This window comes from Hippocampus zosterae, chromosome 15, assembly GCF_025434085.1.
Source record: "Hippocampus zosterae strain Florida chromosome 15, ASM2543408v3, whole genome shotgun sequence".
Classification (NCBI taxonomy): Eukaryota; Metazoa; Chordata; class Actinopteri; order Syngnathiformes; family Syngnathidae; genus Hippocampus; species Hippocampus zosterae.
The window spans coordinates 11,396,796-11,418,932 of NC_067465.1; the positions used below are offsets into that span (position 1 = coordinate 11,396,796).

Below are 22,137 nucleotides of genomic sequence, written 5' to 3' on the forward strand. Positions count from 1 at the left end.
TGCTGGCGTTGAGCTTGTTCCGTTCGGGGTTTGCTCTTTTTTGTTAAGGGTGAGTCAGCGCAAATGGAGAAGGAAGAGAAAACACAAAAGCTTGATTTGAGATATCTCCTTCTGTGGACTGTGGGAAAAAGAAAAAGCACTATTTGTTATTTGTCGTATTGATCTGTTTTGGTCTGAGATTAGTCTATTTTTAAAGGGACTTTTTCTATATGTTGATCATGCACAAGGAATTCTCGCATTCAACAACATTGTTTCAACAATGACGCATACATATGACAGGACAATAAAAAAATAATAATTACGGTACATACAGTACAGAATTGTGCAATCCTCTTCAGCCACCATGAGATTTGGTCCTACAAAGACAATGATTGTGTTCAAAATGACTCTACAGACCACTACGGAGAATTTTTCCATATTTGTTCCCCATGAGGTGGTTTAAAACGGGAAGACTCGAGTGATCGACCAACCTGTTTTTTATTTTATTTTTTCCTGTAATCGGTTCATATTAGCTGATGCTCTAAGACAGGGGTGGCAAACGCGCGGGCCAAATTTTAGTTACCGTTTCACTTGGAGGGCCGATATGACTGAAACCATATACAGAAGCCAAGAATAACTGTTGATTAAAAGTTACTATCATGAGGGGTTTGGTAACAAGAACATGCTTTGGATATACTGTATGTCTTATTTATTACGGATGATAATTGAACATTTTGGTAGACATTTTAGAAAGTTTCATGGAAGTTGACATGTTTGAGCTGCTTTCGTGGGCCACTTAAAATGATGGGGCGGCCCAGATTTGGGCCCCGGGCCTTGAGTTTGACATCTGTGATCTAAGATCAGCTCTAAGAAGTTGACAACGGATCAAGAAACTTTGGCTGCAGTGGCAAAGTGAACACCTTGGAAAAGTACGATCCCCACGCAATTAAAAAAAAAAACTCTCACAGCAAACACAAGCAGATATAAAACCAAGAGACGCTTTCTTACCTTACCCGAATCAGCAGTGACTTTGCCTAATATTAGCCTCACGGTTCGGCATTTGTTATTACGATGGGAGTCAGCATCCATTCTGGGCATCAAGAAATCCGACATTTCATGTCAAGTACGTTGACAAAAATGCCACATCAATAATCAACAGATTTCCGATGAAAGATATATTTCAGAAATCTTTGGGGGGTTTTTAAGAGAATGGAACTAAAATGTGAGCATTGAAAATGGCCATATGCGCTGTGCGTACACGTTACATACATTTTCAAATCCAAGCATTAAAGCTTACTTTCAACGAGGCGTGTGTATGTTCGAACTGGCAAATGCGATCATCTCTGCAGATTCATGAAAATCACAATCTTCATCTATTTTTTGACAAACTTTCAGTCTTTTCGGCCTGCAGATTTAAAATTGGTGTCGGGAAAGAGTGAAATGAGACTTGTATTGTGGAATGGAATCAAATCAAATGTATTGCCATTGCACATGGACACAAGTACGGAGCCTAGAAATTCACAGTTACAAGCCATCCAAAAGACAAATACAGCGATCCCTCGCTATTTCGCCGTTCGTTTGTCGCGGCTTCAGTGCATCGCGGATTTTTTCTAACATATTCATAATATTTTTTAAAGTCTGAAAAAAGTCCACAAACGGTCCACGAGAAGCAGCGAAAGTCAGCAAAACAACAGCGAGTCATATAGAGCAACATAAACAGTACTGTACTACATGTATATGTTTACTGTATTTTGTTATTCATAACCTAGCCTAACTTATACATGTTAATTACTGCAAAATTTACTTCTACATGCATGTATACCATTAAATCTGGCCTAATAAATATTATGTACATGTACCTATATGGAAGGGGGGGGGGGGGGTCGCTACTTCACGGATTCAAGGGGTTACTGTACCGTAATTTTAAAAAACACAGTATGGGGCACAGTATGGGTTTGGAAAAAAACAACCAGCCAATAAAAGACAATAACCAACACAAACACCTGCACATATGGACAGAAGCAAGGTATTGAGCAGGCCGAAATCAACGATCGGGTGATTGTGACCTTCAATCGGCACACCGCATGTTCCACAGCACGCCTGCACTACAAAGGTGGGGCAGTTGGCATTGATAATGTTGCGGGTTGCGTTCATAGGATTTATGTGTGTAAATATGTGGACTCGCTCATCACAGCCCATGGCACAAAAAATCTCATTGCCGTGGAGACAGCCTTGGAGAATAATACATACAGGCGAAGGAGGGAGGCGGAGGGAGATATAAGGGCGCCAGCGTCTGGTCGCGCCCTTATATAAGGAGATAACAGCCTGCCCAAAGTGGCTGACTTTAATATCAATCAGCCTTTTAATGTCTCTCGAGACCATTTCAATTAGTTTAATTTGTGGTCATTTCTTGAGGTGGGCTGACAACTTTGACATGTTGTCATCCGTTTTGCCACGGAGATCAAGAATCACATCCGGTCCGCGATTGGGATCACTCGTCGGCCACGTTTGAGTGATGACAACACGAGACCGGCTCTCAACTCAACTGTATTTCGAGAGCACTTTCGGCCATCGCTGCATACAAAGTGCTGTACATGCAGCAACTAACATATACAACAGGAAGCAACAAATCAGTAAGAAAGATGGTCGAAAAAGCATAGTAGAAAGCATCAAACAGCAGAACTAAGATCAAATATGAGTCATGCTGAGTCAAATGCCAAAGAATACAAGTGAGTTTTCAGGCGGGTTTTACAGATGGGCAGCGAGGGGGCTTGCCGCTCTCTTTTGTCTATTCCAGTGGCGCGGCCGAAACTTTGCGACAAATACAACAGAAAAATCCCAAATAAATTTATGCAAACAACTCTGAAACCTATATTCTGGAAACTGTTTTAGCAGGTTTGTGTAAACCTCATTTGAGTTTCAATATGTCAAAATGGCTGTCTGTGAAAAAGGTTTTCATCCATGTATTAACGAGAAAAACAATCACGCAGAATTTTCTTTTAAAGGACCGCGGCAGGTGCAACTCTTGTTTCACAAAGACAAAGACACATTAACAATACACACCGCTTGGAATATATCAGATCAAGTGTGCAACCGCTCATGAGCACTCTATGAAGATTCTATTTGCCGAAGTAGCACATTCATTCAGATGGGCAGCATAATACCTGAATGCTACTGCCCATGAATGACAACCCAATGTTAACTCATTCAAGGGCAGCCATTTTCAGAGCCACTTTTACCACATGGGGAAAAAAACTTTTTTTTTGCTTTCATACAACAGGGCATGGACTTGAAATAAAACAATCGAAACGTGAACGAAGTGGACCTTGTCCGCTACTTGACGGCTGCTGCAGCGAGGGCCTGGTAAATTGCACTATGATGACGTCCATCCGGCCTCTATGATTATGAAGGATTTCTATCCAATCATTCCAAAAATTGGTTGTACCTAAGTCAATTGTCTGAGTGACTTTGTATAAAATGACAAATGCTGGAATCAGAAACGCCACCTGTACTTTTTGTCCACGCGGTCACATCTTGGGATTTATTTATTTCAATTCCATTGTATAGCGTAGATCGTTTTTGACATGCCGGTAAGGTACCTAACGGCAACCGACCCGGTAACCCACTGCTCAGTGAGCCTGACCTGCTATGCAGCTTATGCAATGACGTACTGGATATCACCATGTGTCTATGCGGCCCTTTGGCAAAGGGACAAGTCGAGGGAGGCGGGGGGTGGACGAGGCCGGTGGGGACTAATCGGCGAGCACAGTCTGGACCTGGCAGAAGGTAAACAGGCACACAAGCCATCGGGGACACTTGTGGATGTGAACTACCAAATGCGCATGGACAGAAAAAAAAATGTATCGAAGCTACTAAGAGAACATTTTGTGCAGATGCACTTGTTTCAGCAGTGTTGCCATTTTCCTTGAAAAAGTCACTTAGTTGCTGAACTGACTGCTTGATTTTAAAAGGAGCTAAATTTGATTACAAGACACTTTAGCGTTAATGACGACGCTGGGTTTTGCCACTCATTTTGAAGTGCATGTTTAACTACAGCATTTAACAAAAAAATTTTTTTTTCTTTTTTTGAATTTTGAAATGAACCTTTTTGACTTTGAACATGTTTTTGTTTTTTTTTTGGTTTGTTCCAGTAATGAGGGGTTTTTTTTTTGGATGTCACTTAACAGAAATGGGCTCCTTATTTTTAATTAAAACAATTTTTTTTAAAAAGTCTTTCTAGACTGGGAATTGCTTCACATTTGAATCCATGTTAGCTTTTTCCAGTTTAATTCGACTTCTATCGCAGTTTAATTTGTTTGCCCAAGTTAGTATCATCACGAATATTTTTTAACCCCACCCACCCGACCCACAAAAAAAAAAAAAAACACACAAGGGGAACTTTCTGCTATTTAATAAACACATTGTGCAGCTGAACGTTGTGCTATAAACCGTTCTTCAAATGATCATGATGTTTCACTTAATCTTCAGGACAAAAGAGAAATTACAGAAGGCAATTGTGTTTAATCGCATTGGTTAAAATGAATAGGTTAATTCATCTTTTAACACTTGGATTAATGAGTAGTTTCATTTTCTGATGGTTAAAAAAAAAGGGTTGTTTTAAGTTGCTCTATTTCAAGATCATCTTGTCAAGGAGTCATGCGGCTTTGTGTGCATGTCAAGGTAAACCGCAATACCTTCCATATCTCAACGTTTTTTTTCTGTACAGAAAAAAAATGCAGCGCTTTATGTGCTCCACAGCATCTCCACTTCTTTCATTCTTCCTCCATTATGTCATTTCAGAAACAATTACACTGTATGAACTCATTCAAGAATTTGTTTAGCATAGACACTGTACGTGTGTGTGTGTATATATATATTCATAAATACACATTCTCACACACATACCTACTGTATATACTTATATCGCAGGTTCACATTAATGCTTTAGAGCAGAAGGACATATTCAGGTGAGGCGTGCAGAATCGGCAATATTTGATCTTATCGGCACTGACGTCTGTCAGAAATGATTTAAAGACCAAAGCGAAAGCTTCATTCGCATCCCGGAAATCACAGCTTGGCCTTTGCTGGTGCCACCTGAAGGGTCTGCAGCTTCATGGCCATGCCCATATTCCCAGCAATCTTCAGCTTGCCCTTAAAAAATGCCTGGAGGAGAAAAAGAGATACGATGAGTCATCCCAATGACTTCCGGGATATGTCCAGTTTGGAATAGAATCTTTTTTTTTGAGAGAGAGAGCTGTGTCAGACAGTGGCCAAGAGAAGATAATCTGCATTGCAGTATTGACACCTGGGAGGGATTTTATCGTTACATTTTTGGAGGTGGACCTGTTCTCCCTTTGTGTTATTTAGTCAATACTCCAAAAAGAAGGTTCAGGGTTTGAAGGCTGGATGAAAAGCAATACACAGCTTGAAAAGATGTCTCCCTCACACTCCTCAATAAATTGAGACTTGCACACAGTTGTACTTACTAAACAATACATCCAAAGAAACTGGTCGATGCTGGTTTCAAAAGACTAATTCTATAAAAGACTTCTTTGGAGAACTGATGAGTACGATTCCTGCATGACAAAACTGAGTAAAGGGTAGCGGTATCAAAAACATCTCTCCCACTTGTCCGATCTGTTTTATCCTAACAATGGGTGCTGGAGCCTATCCCAGCTGTCTTCGGGCAGAAAGCGGAGCACACAATGGACCGGTTGCCAGCCAATCGCAGCGCACACAGAGACCAACAACCATCCGCGCTCACACTCGCATCAAGGGATGATTTTGAGTGTTCAATCAGCCTGCCATGCATGTTTTTAGGGTGTGGGAGGAAACCGGAATACCCGGAGAAAACCCACGCAGGCCCGGGGAGAACATGCAAACTCCACACAAGGAGGCTGGAGCTGGAATTGAACCTTTGCACTGTGAGGTCAACGATCTTTTTTGCCCGTATCCCAAAAAAAAAAAAAAAAAAAAAATCTGCTCATTCATCGCCGTGGTACAGAGAACGGGATAAGTATTTTGGCACACACCGTTTGAGCGTTCAGTTTTCCTGTCATCACATCCAGAAGATCTTGATCACTCATGGTCAAGGTGCAATCAGCCTTAGTACCTGAAAGCAACATTGCTTAGAATGACTCAGCACATGACATTCGAATTGTATTCCGATTCAAAAATCTCCCGTGCACCAAGTGTCTAAACCGAGCATTTTAGCATTCCACTGTTTTGGTTCAAAATTATTAGCCAGACGTATTTGCTTCGCGTTTCTAAAGAGTCGATAAACATCATCTTGTTTTTTTTTGACACAGTGACGAATATTAGCACCAGGCTTTTTTTTTTTAACTTGACACCTGAGATCAATTTAAAGCTGCGTTAACATGAAAAAATATTGATGTAACCCTTTTGGGGACAGAGGTTACTACAGTGGACAACTCATCATGTTATCAGGGTACAGGTTCTCATTATTGGTGCATGAAAGGCTTAAATTTGTGGTTAACTTTGTAGAAGGTGCCGTAGACTGTGGGAACTCTGCGCCTTTTGTTTTTGGCTGAAATGAAAAAAAAGTTTAACATTTCAGTTATTTTGAAAAGAGAATTTACCGCATACAACTAGAAGGAGTTCTTTACTCATTAAAGTTGTCATGAAACTTTTTAAGACGTGCTGCTGTGTCTCAGAGCTCCCATAACCTTTTGTTAGAATCTGAAATTTATTCATTTATTTATTTACATTTTGGAGTCATTTTCCCTTACACTGAAAAAAAACTATCTAGAGTTATATACAACATTATGCACAACAATTTAAACAAAGCAGGCTTAAAAGAACACAGATTTTTTTCTGATACTTTTTTTTTTTTTTACCTGAACCTAAATCAACCAAAAGTATCTTTACTGATGAGATTTAACCACGCGTCTCCTTTGAGGAGTCACTGTTTGGCAGTCTACTGCTGAAACATCCTTGTGAATCTCACTTTCCAAACTTTCTTCGGGTTATTAATATCACTGAAGTTCTTTCTGTGGACCCATTAAGAGCTTTGGCTACGACACTATTTTCCGCAGTGTGGGCTGTTGGATGGCAAGATTCTTTTAATGAGATAGCAGGAAATGATCACATCAAAAGATCCATTTGCAACTTTCAGGGAAAAGAGCATAAAATTCACCAATGTTTTTCAGATACCGGCAATGACGACTATTACAGCTTGGAATGAGCGCCTGTGCGATCGCGTGGCGGCACGACTAAGGAAGAGAAAACACAAACTGATATTTAATTAACCAGAATAAAAACCGAAGGAGCTTGCAATCAATGCCGGAACATTGCTTGAAGTTAGATTTGAAGGGGTGTGTCCAGCCAAGGCAACGCTTCTTCAAAAAACTTGATTTGTCAACCAAAATGCTCGCGTCTCAATGTTCTGTTGTCTCTGAAAGCTAAGATGTATGAACAGTGTGAGAGGTGTTCCAAAGGGAAAAAAAACAACTTTCGAGTACGGATGGGCTCGAATGTCTTGAAATTAGAGTGAAATACCCGATTCGTTGGTGACGCAGCCATTGCCATTTTTCACATCCACAAACCAGGTCGCCTCTTTCCCCTCAGGTCCGTCTTTCACTTGAAAAGCAAAGACGCCGCCAATCTTCTTGACGAGCTTTGCTCCTTCCTGCAGGAGGACAAAAAAAGCCTTTCAGCATCCTAACGTGGCAGGTAGAGACCAGCTATATGCTACAACCTCCTCTCCTCCCCAGGGTGCTAGAACGGGAGCCCTTTAGGGCCCCGGGGAGACTATAAATCGGGGAGGAACCCTGCGGCCTTCCCTTTGGTCCCACAGTTTGACTTGGGAGTGTTTGGTGAGCACACCTGCTTGCTACTGGTTATGTCGGGGGTTGGCAACACGCGGCTCTGGAGCTGCATGCGGCTCCTTAGCGCTGCCTAGTGGCTCCCTGATAAGTGTGTGCGTATGCATGCGTGTGCGGTCACGGGAGGCTGGTTGATCGAAAAATAGAGCTTTGATCAAAAAAGGTCGGGCTCCCCTGCTCTACAGGATGCACTGCAAGGAAAAAACGCTTAATCGGGAAAGTTCATTTGAGTATTTATAGCCAACGTTGTCATTTTGAGAGTATGTTTGTTGTGGCTCCAGACACATTTGTTTTCCTTTTTTTTTTTTTGTCCAATATATATGGTGCTTTCAATATTTTGGGTTGCCGACCCCTGGCTTAGGTGTTGAATTTGGTTTTATGAGTTTTGTTTGATGTTTGCAACCACTACATTTTTATAATAATGCTCACACCCCTCTTACTGCGTCGACCAGAACCACAATACCCTGGTAGAAGGGCGGAGTTTTACGTACATACACTGCCTAGCTGATATCGTGCATGTTTGAGCTTCAAAGCGCAAGTTGCCGCCCTGAAGCGCACTGTGTGGTTTGTTGTTATCAGTAGTGGTGGCTTCAGGTATGGGGAAAATGGCATTTGAATTTCGTACATGGTTGCCACATTCGAGTCCATCTGGCTCCTTCGAACTTTTACGACTCCTGTAGCTTCCAGTTATCCTTTCAAGTCTCTCCAAGTCTCCAGTACTGGCTGGGTAAGCCTGTTTTTTAAAAGGTAGTCAACTTTATTTTTGACATTGAATTTATTCGGGCCATGTGCAATAGTGTAAGGGTTCAAGTCATACTGGCTTAAGCCTAAATTGCATCTTTGGTTTGTTTGATTGGAATTCACTTTACCCTTACCTGTAGTTTCATGATTTGGTTTTACACTATTTCTTTGTGTGCTGTGGATTCTGTGCCCGCTACTAGCATTAAGATTCCTGACTAGACCTGACCATCAGTAGCCCACCCCGGGTAGCCCTCTCCACCATAGCCATTGCTTTCCTGTGGTAGTTTTTGTATTGTATTGAATTAATAAAACCATTTCTTTGATTTGTACATCAGCCTCCGTCATCCTGGACATTCCGTTTAAAAAAGTAGAAACTTTAACAGGCATGTGTCTGGCTATCAAAAATTTGAGAGTGACAAGCTACTCTCATTCATGCAAAATATTACAAGCTGTCAGCTTCTCGCACACGCTAAGCACAATTGTTAATGTTGAACTCAGTCCTGTGACAATGCTCAGCGATCGAGGTTGCGGCATAAAATAGCTATGTTACGTATTCATAGGCATGTCTGCCAAGATGAACTGTTTTGATAGACTGATCAAATCAAAGTCTAATGCTTGCCGCGCTTCCAAACCTCTTGCAGATGTTTTTCAATCTCCTTGAAGACAGCATATGATTTAAAGCCCTCCAAGCCGTTGCTCGCACTTGTGGCTACCGCGCGGACGTGGAACCTGAAAAGGCAAAAAAAAACAGACGTTGAAACATACGGCGAGCAAAAAAGCGCTAAAGATTTCTTCATCTTCGGCCGAACGCCAAGTCAGGCATACTATTAAGGGTGTTGACATCCTGCATAATATGAACGAGAAGAAATGTGGACGCCTCAATATTGAATGCACTTTCAGTTACACAGGTGAGGCATTTGGAAAACAACAGTGTGTTTTGGCTTTCTACACCAACACAACAGATGTGATTGAAATGGAGTTTTTCACACACCCCCCCAAAAAAATAATTCATCATATTTGTTTTGGGGGGGGGGGGGGAAGGTGCATACATGCCCCAATTGAGAATACCATCCCACGTCTTTTCTTCTACCCCCCCCGAAAACATTGATTCTACATGAATACAGTAAAACTACTGGTACTCTACAACGAAACCTACAAGTGCAAAAATACCCCCGAGTGTGAAAAATGCATTCAGGCATTAAAGCCATTCCCTCTTTTCTGTTTCCCCCTACAACGAAAAGTCGCCCTGTTGCGTAATACGAAATACTTTTCTCCACCCTTGCCTCGCAATGAGGTTCACTACAACGAAAACAAGCCTACCACAAAAGTCTAATCCAACCTCAGCCTGCCACAGCCACTGCTACTCCTTAGCTCGGAAATGGCAACAGCAACCACCACACTGGTTTACACATGCGCAGTAGTACAAGAAGTTTTTGTTCTTGATAGCAAGTGGTTAGAAATTTCACTAGCAGTTTCAGACACAGCAAGAAGGTTGTATTGCTTGGTATAAAATGGCTACAAAACTGACCCAAGAACAACAAATGAAAAGTGTTGATAAGCAAGAGAGTATAAATGACTTTTTTAAACCACCAAAGTGGCGTATTTAATAATAATAAAACAAATGTATGTTAATGTTAAACAAAATCAAATAAGTGTATTCTCATACTTATGCACTATTGGAATAAAAATAGAGTACAGGTACACATATACGTTTTTTGTGCGTGTGCGTGTTTACATCTGAGATCAAAATTGCTGTCGTGAAAAGTACTCTGTCGTGAAAAATTTCTGGGTGCAAGCATGATTTCATTGTAGAGGAGTTCTACTGTAGTAACAAAACACAGGATACCTGGGCTCCTGCGGGAATCCCATTCTGTAAAGCGCGACCACAACTGCTCCTCCTAAGCCAATGTTGTGCTGCAAGGCTACTTTAGCCCCAGGGACTTGCCTCTTGTCAGCCTGACCTCTGAGCTGCCAGCAGAGCTCAGCACACTGCGCCAGGCCTGAGTCAAAAGACAGGAAACGGTTGAGTGCAAATCCGTTCAAGGGTGCAAGGGTGTTTGAAATCAGGTCTCTACCACTAAGGTTGAGAGCCCCCCTGCTGATTAGTTATTCAGCAGCTTATCTAGTGACTCATTGGGTAGCCATGAATGGTGTGAGCTTTGATACATGAGGAAAAAGACAAGCGACAGATTTCTCCGACTATCTTTGTGGCTAAAATCGAAAGTATGTACCCGTAGCTCCTAAAGGATGTCCTTTGGAGATGAGACCGCCACTGGGGTTGATCACATACTTGCCGCCGTACGTGTTATCCCCCCTGTCAATCAGCTCTGCTCCTTTGCCTGTTGAGAGAAAAGCCCACCAATCAATTCACGGTTTGGCCATTTGTCAATAGCAGCTTATGTTTGGTGTGATCCCCCCCCCCCCCCCCCCCCCACACACACACATATATTGTCAATTAATTCTCCAAAGAAGTTTGATGAGCCTCTTCATTGACTCAGCGTTGTTTTTTGCCAATGACACTGATTCAGTTGCCATATTTGTTCATTCAAGGCACTCCATATGAACAGAAAACGAGCTTTAATGTAGTCTTCTTGACATTTAGGCCATCTTAAAGAGTACCTTCAGGGCAGAGTCCCAGTGCCTCGTAGGTGATTAGCTCGTTGGCAGAGAAGCAGTCGTGCAGCTCCACGACGTCAACATCAGCAGGCTGCAGACCTGATGCTTCAAAGCACTTTTTGGCCGCCAGCCGTGACATGTCGTAACCCACCTAAAGAACGGGAAGGAGGAGCATGTTCACAGCAAATACGAGCTTGTGCAAATATCTTTCCAGTTGTGATATGTAGTGTTTTTACAAGTAACTTTGTTTACAGGTTAAAATACCTCTTCCGGATGGGAAGCCAAACTAAATATATGTGAAGCACGAGAGGCAATGAAACTCATTGGATTTTATTTACCAATAATTGATCAATTTGTGCGTGTGTGCGCACTTTTTCAAAATTATTTTGGGATTAAGAAACAAAACAGTCATTGATTTTTATTTATCTACCGTATTACTTCAACTTTGCTCCATAATATAAGACAAAAATACAACTCAGCATTTTTACTCATGCAATATTTATTGTGCTCTTCCAAAAGAAATGTGCCTCTCTTGCTTTAAGGAAAAGCATCCTTTATAGTTCATGAATTAATTCTGAAGCGTTACATCAACCCATTGATTTATTTTTGACAACGCAGTCATGCAAACTAACACATTCTGTCGTCAGCTTATTTTTCCAGTATCTTTTTTTTTTTAATTGAATACATTTTGCAAGAAAATGCCATATTCAAAAGATGTGTATTTATGAAGGTGCACATTGTGGAGCTGATCATAATTTGAAATATTCGCGACTTTGTAGTTTGTGAAGTCATTATTCAATAAACAGGGTCGTGAGGGCGAATGGAGCCTCACCTACATCATGAAGAGTAAAAAAAAAAATAGTTAAAAAAAAAGATTATAAAAACAAAAAAATCTGTTTGTTCGCTAGTCCGTACATTTTCTTTTTGAATCCAGTCATTTGCAGAATTTCAGACATTTCTTGTTCAAAATACACGACAAAGTGACGACGTAATTCTTCACTAAAAACCAAGTGTCGTGTGCAGAGCAACACCTCCGTCTACTGGCGAAATTAACGTACTACAGCAGAAAAGGCTCCTGGCAAGCGCCTGTTTCATTGTGTTCCATTTATTTGCACGCAGTAATATTTCACCTATTTGACCATGCCGGCTTTTTCTGGTAAGTAAGAGATTGTGATAGCTAACACACACGACCTAAACCACAGGTAATACAACGATCCTTTTGACCAAATATCACACAATGTGTGTGGAAAATAAAGCAGATTAAGATTTTAAAATCTAACATTCATATCAGCGCTTTAAACAAACATGATCCTTGTGGGAACAACTCAAGTACAGACCAAAAACACAAAGGGCGTTCCTTACCATCTTAATGCAGCTGTTTTCATCAAATGTAGTTGTAAGGTCAGTCACCATCTCTTGGGCCAGAATCTCCACCGCTTGCTTCTCCAGATGGTGCCGCCGAACAAAATCCTCACTTGCCAAAATCACAGCACCAGCGCCATCTGATGTAGGGCTAATGAGAGGACAATGTACGCCAATACACTATTTTTGTTTTATTCATTCCTTCTGGAAATATGTAATGAACGAATGCGGGTTTCTTACCAGCACTGCAGGAGTGTCAAATACTCAAACACCTTTCTAGACTTCATTACCTGCTCCAACGTGTACTCATCTTGGAACTGAGAATATCTACAAATACATGAGCATTCTTATCTTAGCATTGATCCGAAATCGAATTCTTAATTGCATCGTGTATTGTTTGTAACTCACGGGTTGTTGGTGGAATGTTTGTGGTTTTTCCAGGCGATTTTGGCAAAATGCTCGGGTTTTGTGCCTGCAAATGACAACGCTTAGACACAATCAAGTGTCGCTTTTTTTCCATGCGGTTCTTTTATAAATGCCACAGGTATACCGTATTTTTCCATGTGCTCCCTGCCGGCGTTACCGAACATCTGCGCAGCTGCCGGAGCGGCCACCATGCCGTAACGGTTGATCATCACCTCCATGTGCTTGTCCATGGGATTGGTCCTATCCAGGAACTACAAGAAGAAATCTTTCAGCTGTTTCAAACCATCAAAATGCCCATATGTTACAACTTTTGAGATACTTGCACAATGTAATGAGGTTTTATACTTCAGCTGGAAATGACAGATAATGCTCCATTTTGACTGACACTGGCAAAGTTGTCTTCATTGAGAAATGTGTTCTCTTGTTTATAGTAAAATGCATGTTTCCATTTGTTTTTTTTTTTGAATAAATTTTCACAAAAATGTGTAAAGGGAGTATCTTGGACCACAGAACTCTCACTTTTAGGACTGACCCAGTTAGCAGATCAACATAAAAGTCGTTACACTCTGAACTTGAAATTGCATAAGAACGAAAAACTTTTTTTTTTTTTTTGTTTCCTTTTTTACCTTTGCGGACAAAGAGCCCCTCTCCATCTTCTCAAATCCAAGTGCAAGCACACAGTCAGAAAGACCTGAAGTGAAATTCGAAATTCTTTGATTAACTTACTTTATGACATTTTAAATTGAGCTATCTTTTAATTTATGAAGCGTGTAACTAAATTTACTCATACAGTATATCCATTAAATATTTTGCATTGAAAGATATTCAAATTCCAACAATCCGCCTCTGCACCCCCCCCAAAATACAATCACATTTTGTTACATCCCTTTATTTTCAAATATAAATGGCACTGTATTGTATTTAAAAAAAAAAAAAAAAGAATGTAAAGAAAAAAAAAAGTGTGTTTTCCATCAAGTGGCCGAGTGACTCGTATCGCCAACCTGGCTAGTTTGTCTCTGTGACGGTTTCGGCATGAATTTTGGCCAATTTCGAGTGCGCTATGTTTGTATTTGGACCATTCAACCAACAGCTGAAAGTGCATCCATGACTTTGAGCTCCTTTCGGTTTCACTTCACTTCAATTAAAATGTTCGCTCCCAAAAACTAAAACAGCAAAGTAAGAAAGATTATGCTTCGATGTACTTATAACCTGTTAAACTGCCAAACAATGTGAGAATTTTCCGTTTGTTGATTTAGGAACATTTTTTTTTGCAAAAAAATTAACGGGATTTTACATGACATCACATTGCAGTTTCTTCCACCAATCCGACTGTGAGGTCATTTTGTAAACAGGTAGATGACACCAGAAAGAAAAAAAAGATCCTGCTGAACTCACCTCCTTGGATCAGCTGTCGTGCCATGTAGAGGGCAGTGGAGCCAGTGGAGCAATTATTATTGACGTTAATGATGGGGATGCCGGTCAGGCCCAGGCTGTGGTAAATGGCCCTCTGCCCACATGTGGAGTCCCCTGAGACAGCGAAACGGAGGAGAGGAAAGGTGCATCAGACAAAAATGACCAAGACAACCTATATTTGAGCTTTGTTATGTGATAAGGTAAAACGTTGTTAGTGTGATAACAGGTAACATTGAAAATATATATATTTTTAATTTTATTTAAAATTATATATTTAGAAGGAAAATAGCCAATATCTTGCAATATTATACAATATTTATGATATACATGTAAATGTTTAAATTGTGACAAATTCCTTGTTTTTTAACTAATTCAAATTATGTTGTGTAGTAACATTTAACGATTCTATTTTTAGTACTATTTTAAAAAATACTTTTCAACTCAATTTTTTAAAAAGATAAAACTCTTGAAATAAATGATTTTAAATTTGTAAAACAAAACATGACTAATTTTCATGTCATCAATATTTTAAAGGAACAAAAGTGATATATTGTAATATTAAACTTTTTTTTTACATTACATATGTTTTATTATAAAAATTGTGATGATAGCCTTCAACATTTGAACTTCGCAGGCCAATGTGTTACCGTAGACATATCCCACACAGGCTTGTTCAATTGCAGAGTATGGGATTCCTGCATCTGCAAGAGCCTTTTCACCTGCAAAAGAAGAAAACGATCATACAAATCAAAGTGTATTCCAATAATCTTGTGAGTGGCTGAGCAATGTCCAAATTCGTTTCAGATAAGCACCCGCTTCCTTGGCCATGTCAGGGTAGTCATAGTCGCCTCGAGCTCCAGGCTTGTCAAACTGTAACAAAAAAACACATGAAAAAAACAAACAAGTTTGACTAATTTATAGCATGTTCAAGTATGAAATAAAATAATCACATAAGATTACATTTAACAGCAAGTGACATATACTGCATATCACCAACAACAACCAAAAAAAGTATTTAATTTCCTTTGTTTTACTCTGGGAAAAAAAAATCACATGTCACTTAATTGCTCCCAAAGGTATTAATTTACTCGAAATAATTTATTTTTGTCCAACTATCCATACCAGTAACGGATGGAGAGAGACTCACAAAACAATTGAAGGCTCTTCCACTAGAGGGCAGAAGTTCATTGTAATATTTTTCTTTCGTGCTTTCTCATACATGCCTTGACTCAATCGAGATTGCAAAACACGGTATTAAACAATTCCTACAGTGGGGAGCTTCCTAGAGGGGTCCACGCTTGTGAAGACAGCTTCTGTCAAAACACTAAGCATATTCAATTATTGAACACTTAAATTTCACTCAAGACCCCAAAAGGGACTACAACCAAACATAACGATATTGACCAAAAAAATAGCCATTTTGTTGTGTGTGATAATATGGGTCAGCGGGGAAGTATTTGTCACAACACGTGTCGACAAATATGGTGAGGTCTGCCTCTTTTGCTTGTAGAAAACAATGCTGTTCAGAATAATTTTCATGGGGGGGGAGGGTTGTAGCATCAGGGTAAAAAAATGCTTCGTCGCATCATTGATGGATTTTGGCAGAGGGCCTACCCAAAAATATGAGGTTTTTTATTCCAAAATTCATTTTTTGTTCTCTTCTTATTTGTATAATCACATTTCATACACGTCAATGTGCTTCACACAACCAAAAGCACAACACCCAAATGCATTTACAAAGAAACAGCTAACAAAGCAATGTATAAAATAACAATCAAACGCATTTACAAACAAGATTGAAAACTTAAAAGCCAATTCAAGAACGAAAAACTAGCATAACAAATTCATTTGACACTTAAATGTTACAAAACTAACAGCCAACTAAATAAAAGCGGTTTTCTTAATTGTAATTCACAAGAATTCAACCAGGTGAATCGAATCTGCATCAAAATTCTGAATACTGTACTGGTCTTGAGCTCCCTGAGAAATTTAAGTTTGGTTTTTACCAATCATTCCACAAGCCAAGGACTACATGACACAAGGCAATGTTTTACAACAACAGAATAGACAAAGAACACTAAAAATAGAAATGTTCTGAACAGAAAGTGTTAAAATGTAACGACAGAAGGTTGCTGTGGGGTGAAAAAACGAAGGTAGAGGTCAAAGGACCCTTAAAACGCATTTTGCCTTGGACATGAACTATGCACTGAGAGCGCTGAACACGTTGCATAACAAGTAGCAACACGTATTAAGTCGAACTCGAGACTTGCAAATGTCCACCGAATTAATAACAACAAAATTGATATATATACTTTTGGACTCATTTCATCAAAAAAATCTTGCAAATGTGAAATGTTATTTTGATGTTTGGAGAAGAGTCCTACATCACGGCTTCAAACTTCTTGAAAACCTAGACGAGAATCGTGTTACACAATCGCTGCCATTTTTATAAAGATAACGATAGTTTAATTTACCTTCGTCATGCCGACGCCGATGACAAAAACACGATTTCTACTTCGAGGAGCCATCGTTCGATGTTTGTTGTGTGAATGTCAGTTGTGCATCAAGAAGCAGAAGCACTTCCGGTTTTAATCACTCATGGGGAAAGATCGTCTATTAGGCAAACAGGCGTTAAGGAAGTTCATTTTGCAATCACTCCGCCTCCGATCAGGAAAAAAGTAATAATATTGTCAGTTTTCAGAAAAACGTGTGTGTAGGGAAGAGTGTAGAAGAAAAAGTATGTCTATATAAATAGTCAGGTCAACTGCAAATTAAAGATGAAGTTAGTCAAGTTTCTAAAAATGATACACGGAGTGAGGTCTCTTCTACAGAAATAAAATGTAAATCTCAATTTTGGTAAATGCTTAAGAATGTTGAATTATTATGAATATTTTCTGAATGAGTTACCATTTTTAATTTTAGGTGTATTTGTTCCCTTATAATTTCCAGTATATTTATCCATCCATCCATTTTCCGAACCGCTGAATCCTCACTCAGGTTGCGGGGGTGCTGGAGCCTATCCCAGCTGTCTTCGGGCAGTCGGCGGGGGACACCCTGAACCGGTTGCCAGCCAATCGCAGGGCACACGGAGACGAATAACCATGCGCGCTCACACTCACACCTAGGGACAATTTAGTGTGTTCAATCAGCCTGCCATGCATGTTTTTGGAATGTGGGAGGAAACTGGAGCACCCGGAGAAAACCCACGCATGCCCGGGGAGAACATGCAAACTCCACACAGGGAGACCGGAGCTGGAATCGAACCCGGTACCTCTGCACTGTGAAGTCGATGTGGTAACCACTGGACTACCGGGCCGCCCAGTATATTTATATAAAATAAATTTTATTTTACAGTATATAAACAATTACACAATTCCTAGTCAATCCATAACACTGGTCAATTCAGTGATAATCTTACAGTTTGAGCCCTGCGAGTCCCAGGGACTCGCTGATCAGAAAAGTATGAGTCCCATTATGCATTTTGAGAGTCCCAAATTTCGAATTCTGAAATGGTCTACTTATTCAATTGCATATGATAATAACACAAACAACAACAATATACATTGATGTTAGGTTTATTTTTTACAAACAAATGCTGCATATTTTTTAATAATTCAGGAATACACGATTTGCTGAGAAATAGGTTCTTATTTAATCCCATGGTTCAGTCTGGGAGTTCATAAATTCTCCTCTCTTTACTCTCCTTCCAATGATGCAAGGCTTTCTCGCAAGAAACTATCCAACTTTAGCTGCTTCCTCTGTGATATCTCCACAAAACTTTCGCAACACTTGATCGCCACACGTTACACAATTCGGCAATCGTCTGCTTCCCGCGAGGTGAAGGCCGATCTCGCCAAAGGTTGTAATTTATAGCTGTGACATTTGGGGGATAAAAATCCACCTGTTGCTGAACCTAACGCATAATTATTAAATATTACTATATTATGTATTATAAATTGTGATTACATTATGTAAGGCTGGTGTGCTAGGGAAAAAACTAGGGCAGATTCAGAATCTGTAAAAAAAATAAAAATACGCTCAACCCCGATTGAAAAAAAATTTGTCAAAACTTGTTGACCAGTGTAATTTTCAAACCAACTACAGTACCAGTGAGCCTGGGGTTTTACGGCTTTTAGTCAAGTCAGCTTTTATTGTCAAATATGCTCTATGTGTAACATACGTCTTCAGAGATGTGCACACCAAGGAACTTGGTGCTACTCACCCTCTCTACTGCTGCACCGTAGATGGTCAGTGGAGCATGCTGGGTGTGCGTTCTTCCTTCGTTTTTTTCCACATTGAGGTGGAGAATGTTGTCTTTGCACCACATGGCAAGCCTGCTCACCTCACTCCTGTAGTTCGTCTCATCGTTGTTGTTGATGAGACCCACCACAGACCTGTCAGTCTGCAAACTTAATGAAGAGGTTGGAGCAGGATGAGGGAGTGCAGTCGTGGGTCAGCAGAGTGAAGAGGAGGGGGCTCAGCACACATCCTTGGGGGGCCCCTGTGTTCATCACGATTGTGCTGGAGGTATTTCTGCCTACCCGAACTGCCTGTGGCCTGCCCGTCAAAAAGTCCAGCAGCCAGATACACATGTTGAGCCCCAACACAAATGCGAGGATGAAACATTCTCAACCAAAGATCTGCACCTTAATTTTATTGAGGGCATTGAAGAAATCAGAATCGAGCAGTGTGTCCATTAATATGTTCATATCAGTTGATGTGTGCCGCACCTATTGAATAAGCCACATTGTGACCCCTCTGACATCTTCGGAATCCATCTGGAAACTGGACAATGTCTGCCAATAGTGACCATTCGTACATGTCACATGACATCATTAGCACTTGATGAACTGGTGCGTGACCTCATATATTCCCACTGATTCCTTGACTTTCTCATCATAGTCTGTCCAATCCTGTGGACAACAAAATTTGTGAGTATGAACACGTGAAATATGTTCACTGAAATTATTGAAGCAAGAAATGGGATATGCCCCTCAAATTAAACTTGACATAACCTTTGAAAGATGTGTCATAGAAAACAAGTGATCAGACAAAAGATTAGGGTTTAACGGCATTTGAATTAAACTATTAAACTAGGAATTTCAAAAGAGTCCGATCTTTTTTTTTTTTTTTTGCGGAAAAAAAATTATGTCATCAGTCATATTTTCCCAGAAAATTTACAATACTTCAGTCGAGCCCAATCAGCAAAACAAGTCTTACTTTCTCAAGTAGGTTTACTTCAGGAAATGGCGTTCCAGACTCTGCTCCCTGTGCAGCAAAGCCAGCCTGAGGGGAGATTGAAAGGGAAAAATAATTTTATTCAGTAGGAACCAGAGATGTTGAGATAGTTTGGGATAAACTTACAACAAACAGTTTCAAGCAATTTTGGAGTGTTTATTATTCCCAATAACTTTGTACTGTACTGGGTGTTTTTAGGCCATGGGAAAAAAAGTCTATTTCAATTTAACGAACAATCCTCTTTCATGGATGGCCCCTCGCCTCCATTCGTCTGTTATAAAGCGAAGTTACATACTTGCGGTTGGAAGTCAACGGGCTCCAGGCCTCGACATTCAAACTGCACCATCGTTTTGAACTTTTCACTGTCCACAGCCTTCGATGAAGCAGACATCAGCCAGGGTAAGTGACACAAAATGGTTTCAAATGACAGAATTGAAAATTGCCTTTATCAAAAGGTAGAGTTAAGTCTATATGCTTACGTTATATGGCGCAATGGTGTCTCCGAGGATATCTGTACAAAAGCGTCTTTTAGGAGTCTACGCGGATGGGAGTGTCAAGTTCAAAGACATTGACATGCGGGGTCTTACCGATTGAATTTTCCCTGGAACATAGTTTACACTTCTGCACCATGCTAGCGCTTCCCCTTCCTCCTTTTAATGGTGTGCTCTCCTGAGCACACAGTGAACAAAACGTGAGTAAATACAGCTCAAATGAACAACAGAAATAACTAACATATACAATGTCGAGCATCATTCTTACTGCCAGGTTTATGTACTGCCATTTATCAGGAATCTCTCCACAGTTCCCACACTTGAGCTAAAATATAGAGAAAAGCACGTTACAATGTTATCCAACATGTGTCAAGTATGGCATAAATGACTAACATGAAGCAATAAAATATGCAATCCATATTAACTCATTGCCATATTGCCAGCTATTTTGAAAGGGGGAGTCGAAAACTTTCTTTTCAATGTTTGCGGCCCCAACTCGTCTTAACACAGCATTTCTGATTCATATCGCGTATGTGGAATATGAATTGAGCGGAAAACATCCACCTGTATTTATTCATCTCCAGGGGCGGCCATTTTGCCTTGTGCTGCCACTTGCTGTAGACTGAAAATGTCATCACAGTGCCTAAGGGCTCAAGCTTGCATACACAACATTACCAAACTCAGAAAAGAGGTGAGCCGTTTATTGTGCCAAGTTGTCAAAATGAGAATCAGTATTTTTAATAATTGACAGGGCTGTTACTGTTGAATGTTTTTACAATTGATTATTATATGGAATATTCCATTGATTGATCAATTAATCGGATACAATTGTATTTTGCTTTTTTTACCAATTAATTTTTATCAATAAATTGACATTAATTTGGTCTTGTTTAATGATGAAAAAAACAACAATTACACAACAATTAAGCAAGATTACAAAAAGGATTGATGTACTCGCCAACCTTTTTGATATTGATTCTGTTTGTGAATCAGCCATTATTTTCCAAAGTAAAAGCGAATGATTGCGAATGTCTTATTCTGATTAAACAAAATATGTTCAGTTTGCTTTCATGAAGGAATTCAAAAATCAGAGAATAATTACTGTTGATAAGGTTGAATCAGAGGAACATAACAATTCTAGGTTAAACAATATCTCTAAACAGTTACTTAATTATTACAATTATTGTAGATGATTTCAATAATTGATTAGCTGTCGATTGATCGAATCGTTTTGGCACCTCTAAAAGGCAGTTAAAAAACAAGTAGTTTATGTATGTGTACTAAAATGCACTTCAGAGTCTGTACTTCGTTACTTTTACATCAGTTTAGATGTTGAATCGGTACTTCTTTTACCTAAGGCGTCTTTTTAAACCACGAAATTGGAGTACGAGTAGTTTTGCCACATTTGTAGGTCAGGACACCTCGGATGATCAAGTTTAAAGGCAAATTGCAGGATGTGTTACTTGTTTAGCCAGAATTGGCACGCCAGCAGAATTAGCTTGACAGACAGCCTACCTTCAGAAACCAGCGAAAGTCGTCGCCCACTGGTCTCACGTTGGTGACATTCTCTAGGGTGGCTTTGAACTGCAGCCCGAATTTCTATCAGGAGAACAAGAACAGATTTCCATGCGCACAATGCTTTGGATGTTTATGAAGAGACGTGCGAAAGCTCCACGTACCACCATCTTGGGTTGCCCTGCTGCGTTCAGGAAGACTCAGTAAATTGAAAAGGTGAAATCTAAAAAAATAAAAGGCTGCTTATTGTCTGACTAATGCGTGAAATTAATTGTTTGATTATCAATGTCAGGGTTTTAGGTGTCTTCGTTTCACTTTTACTTTGAAGTGCATTTTTTACGGTGGCTGACAAGGACAAAACGCAAACGATCAAACGCTGCAAATACTGTACTGTACAGGAATGTTGCATACATGCGTAAAAAGATGCAAAAAAAAAGACAAAACACACGTGCCACATAAAAACAGCAAACACAAAACAATAGCGAAAGTAAACCACTGCAAATTAGAAAATG

The 22,137-nt window shown here is 39.9% G+C and overlaps 2 protein-coding genes across 2 annotated transcripts; both read right to left on the reverse strand.

The window, feature by feature from the left end:
• Positions 1-4,375: 4,375 nt before the first annotated feature.
• On the reverse strand, positions 4,376-16,977 carry scp2a (sterol carrier protein 2a). The gene is made up of 16 exons (XM_052087682.1): positions 16,856-16,977; positions 15,194-15,251; positions 15,029-15,100; positions 14,364-14,495; positions 13,595-13,659; positions 13,093-13,219; positions 12,951-13,014; positions 12,783-12,869; positions 12,543-12,693; positions 11,184-11,331; positions 10,796-10,903; positions 10,411-10,564; positions 9,197-9,293; positions 7,498-7,627; positions 6,012-6,091; positions 4,376-5,142 (listed from the first exon to the last, which is right to left on the reverse strand). Exons 1-16 carry the CDS (start codon positions 16,907-16,909, stop codon positions 5,047-5,049), a joined length of 1,623 nt encoding a protein of 540 aa, XP_051943642.1. The 5' UTR covers positions 16,910-16,977; the 3' UTR covers positions 4,376-5,046.
• A 2,038-nt stretch (positions 16,978-19,015) lies between these two features.
• czib (CXXC motif containing zinc binding protein) lies at positions 19,016-21,958 on the reverse strand. Its single transcript, XM_052087493.1, has 8 exons — positions 21,790-21,958; positions 21,626-21,709; positions 20,379-20,435; positions 20,207-20,288; positions 20,099-20,130; positions 19,915-19,992; positions 19,602-19,667; positions 19,016-19,294 (listed from the first exon to the last, which is right to left on the reverse strand). Exons 1-8 carry the CDS (start codon positions 21,793-21,795, stop codon positions 19,217-19,219), a joined length of 483 nt encoding a protein of 160 aa, XP_051943453.1. The 5' UTR covers positions 21,796-21,958; the 3' UTR covers positions 19,016-19,216.
• Between the last annotated feature and the right edge of the window lie 179 nt (positions 21,959-22,137).

Excerpts from the sequence above, each read along its gene's own strand:
- czib (XM_052087493.1), bottom strand. Across the intron at positions 20,131-20,206 it reads TTCCAGGGAAAATTCAATCG|ATATCCTCGGAGACACCATT; the intron begins GTAAGACCCCGC and ends GCTTTTGTACAG. Across the intron at positions 19,668-19,914 it reads CCGTTGACTTCCAACCGCAA|GCTGGCTTTGCTGCACAGGG; the intron begins GTATGTAACTTC and ends ATCTCCCCTCAG.
- scp2a (XM_052087682.1), bottom strand. The coding sequence starts at position 16,909 with ATGGCTCCTCGAAGTAGAAATCGTGTTTTTGTCATCGGCGTCGGCATG. Across the intron at positions 11,332-12,542 it reads AAAACAGCTGCATTAAGATG|GTGGGTTACGACATGTCACG; the intron begins GTAAGGAACGCC and ends CCCGTTCTTTAG. Across the intron at positions 5,143-6,011 it reads GAAAACTGAACGCTCAAACG|GCATTTTTTAAGGGCAAGCT; the intron begins GTGTGTGCCAAA and ends TTTCTCCTCCAG.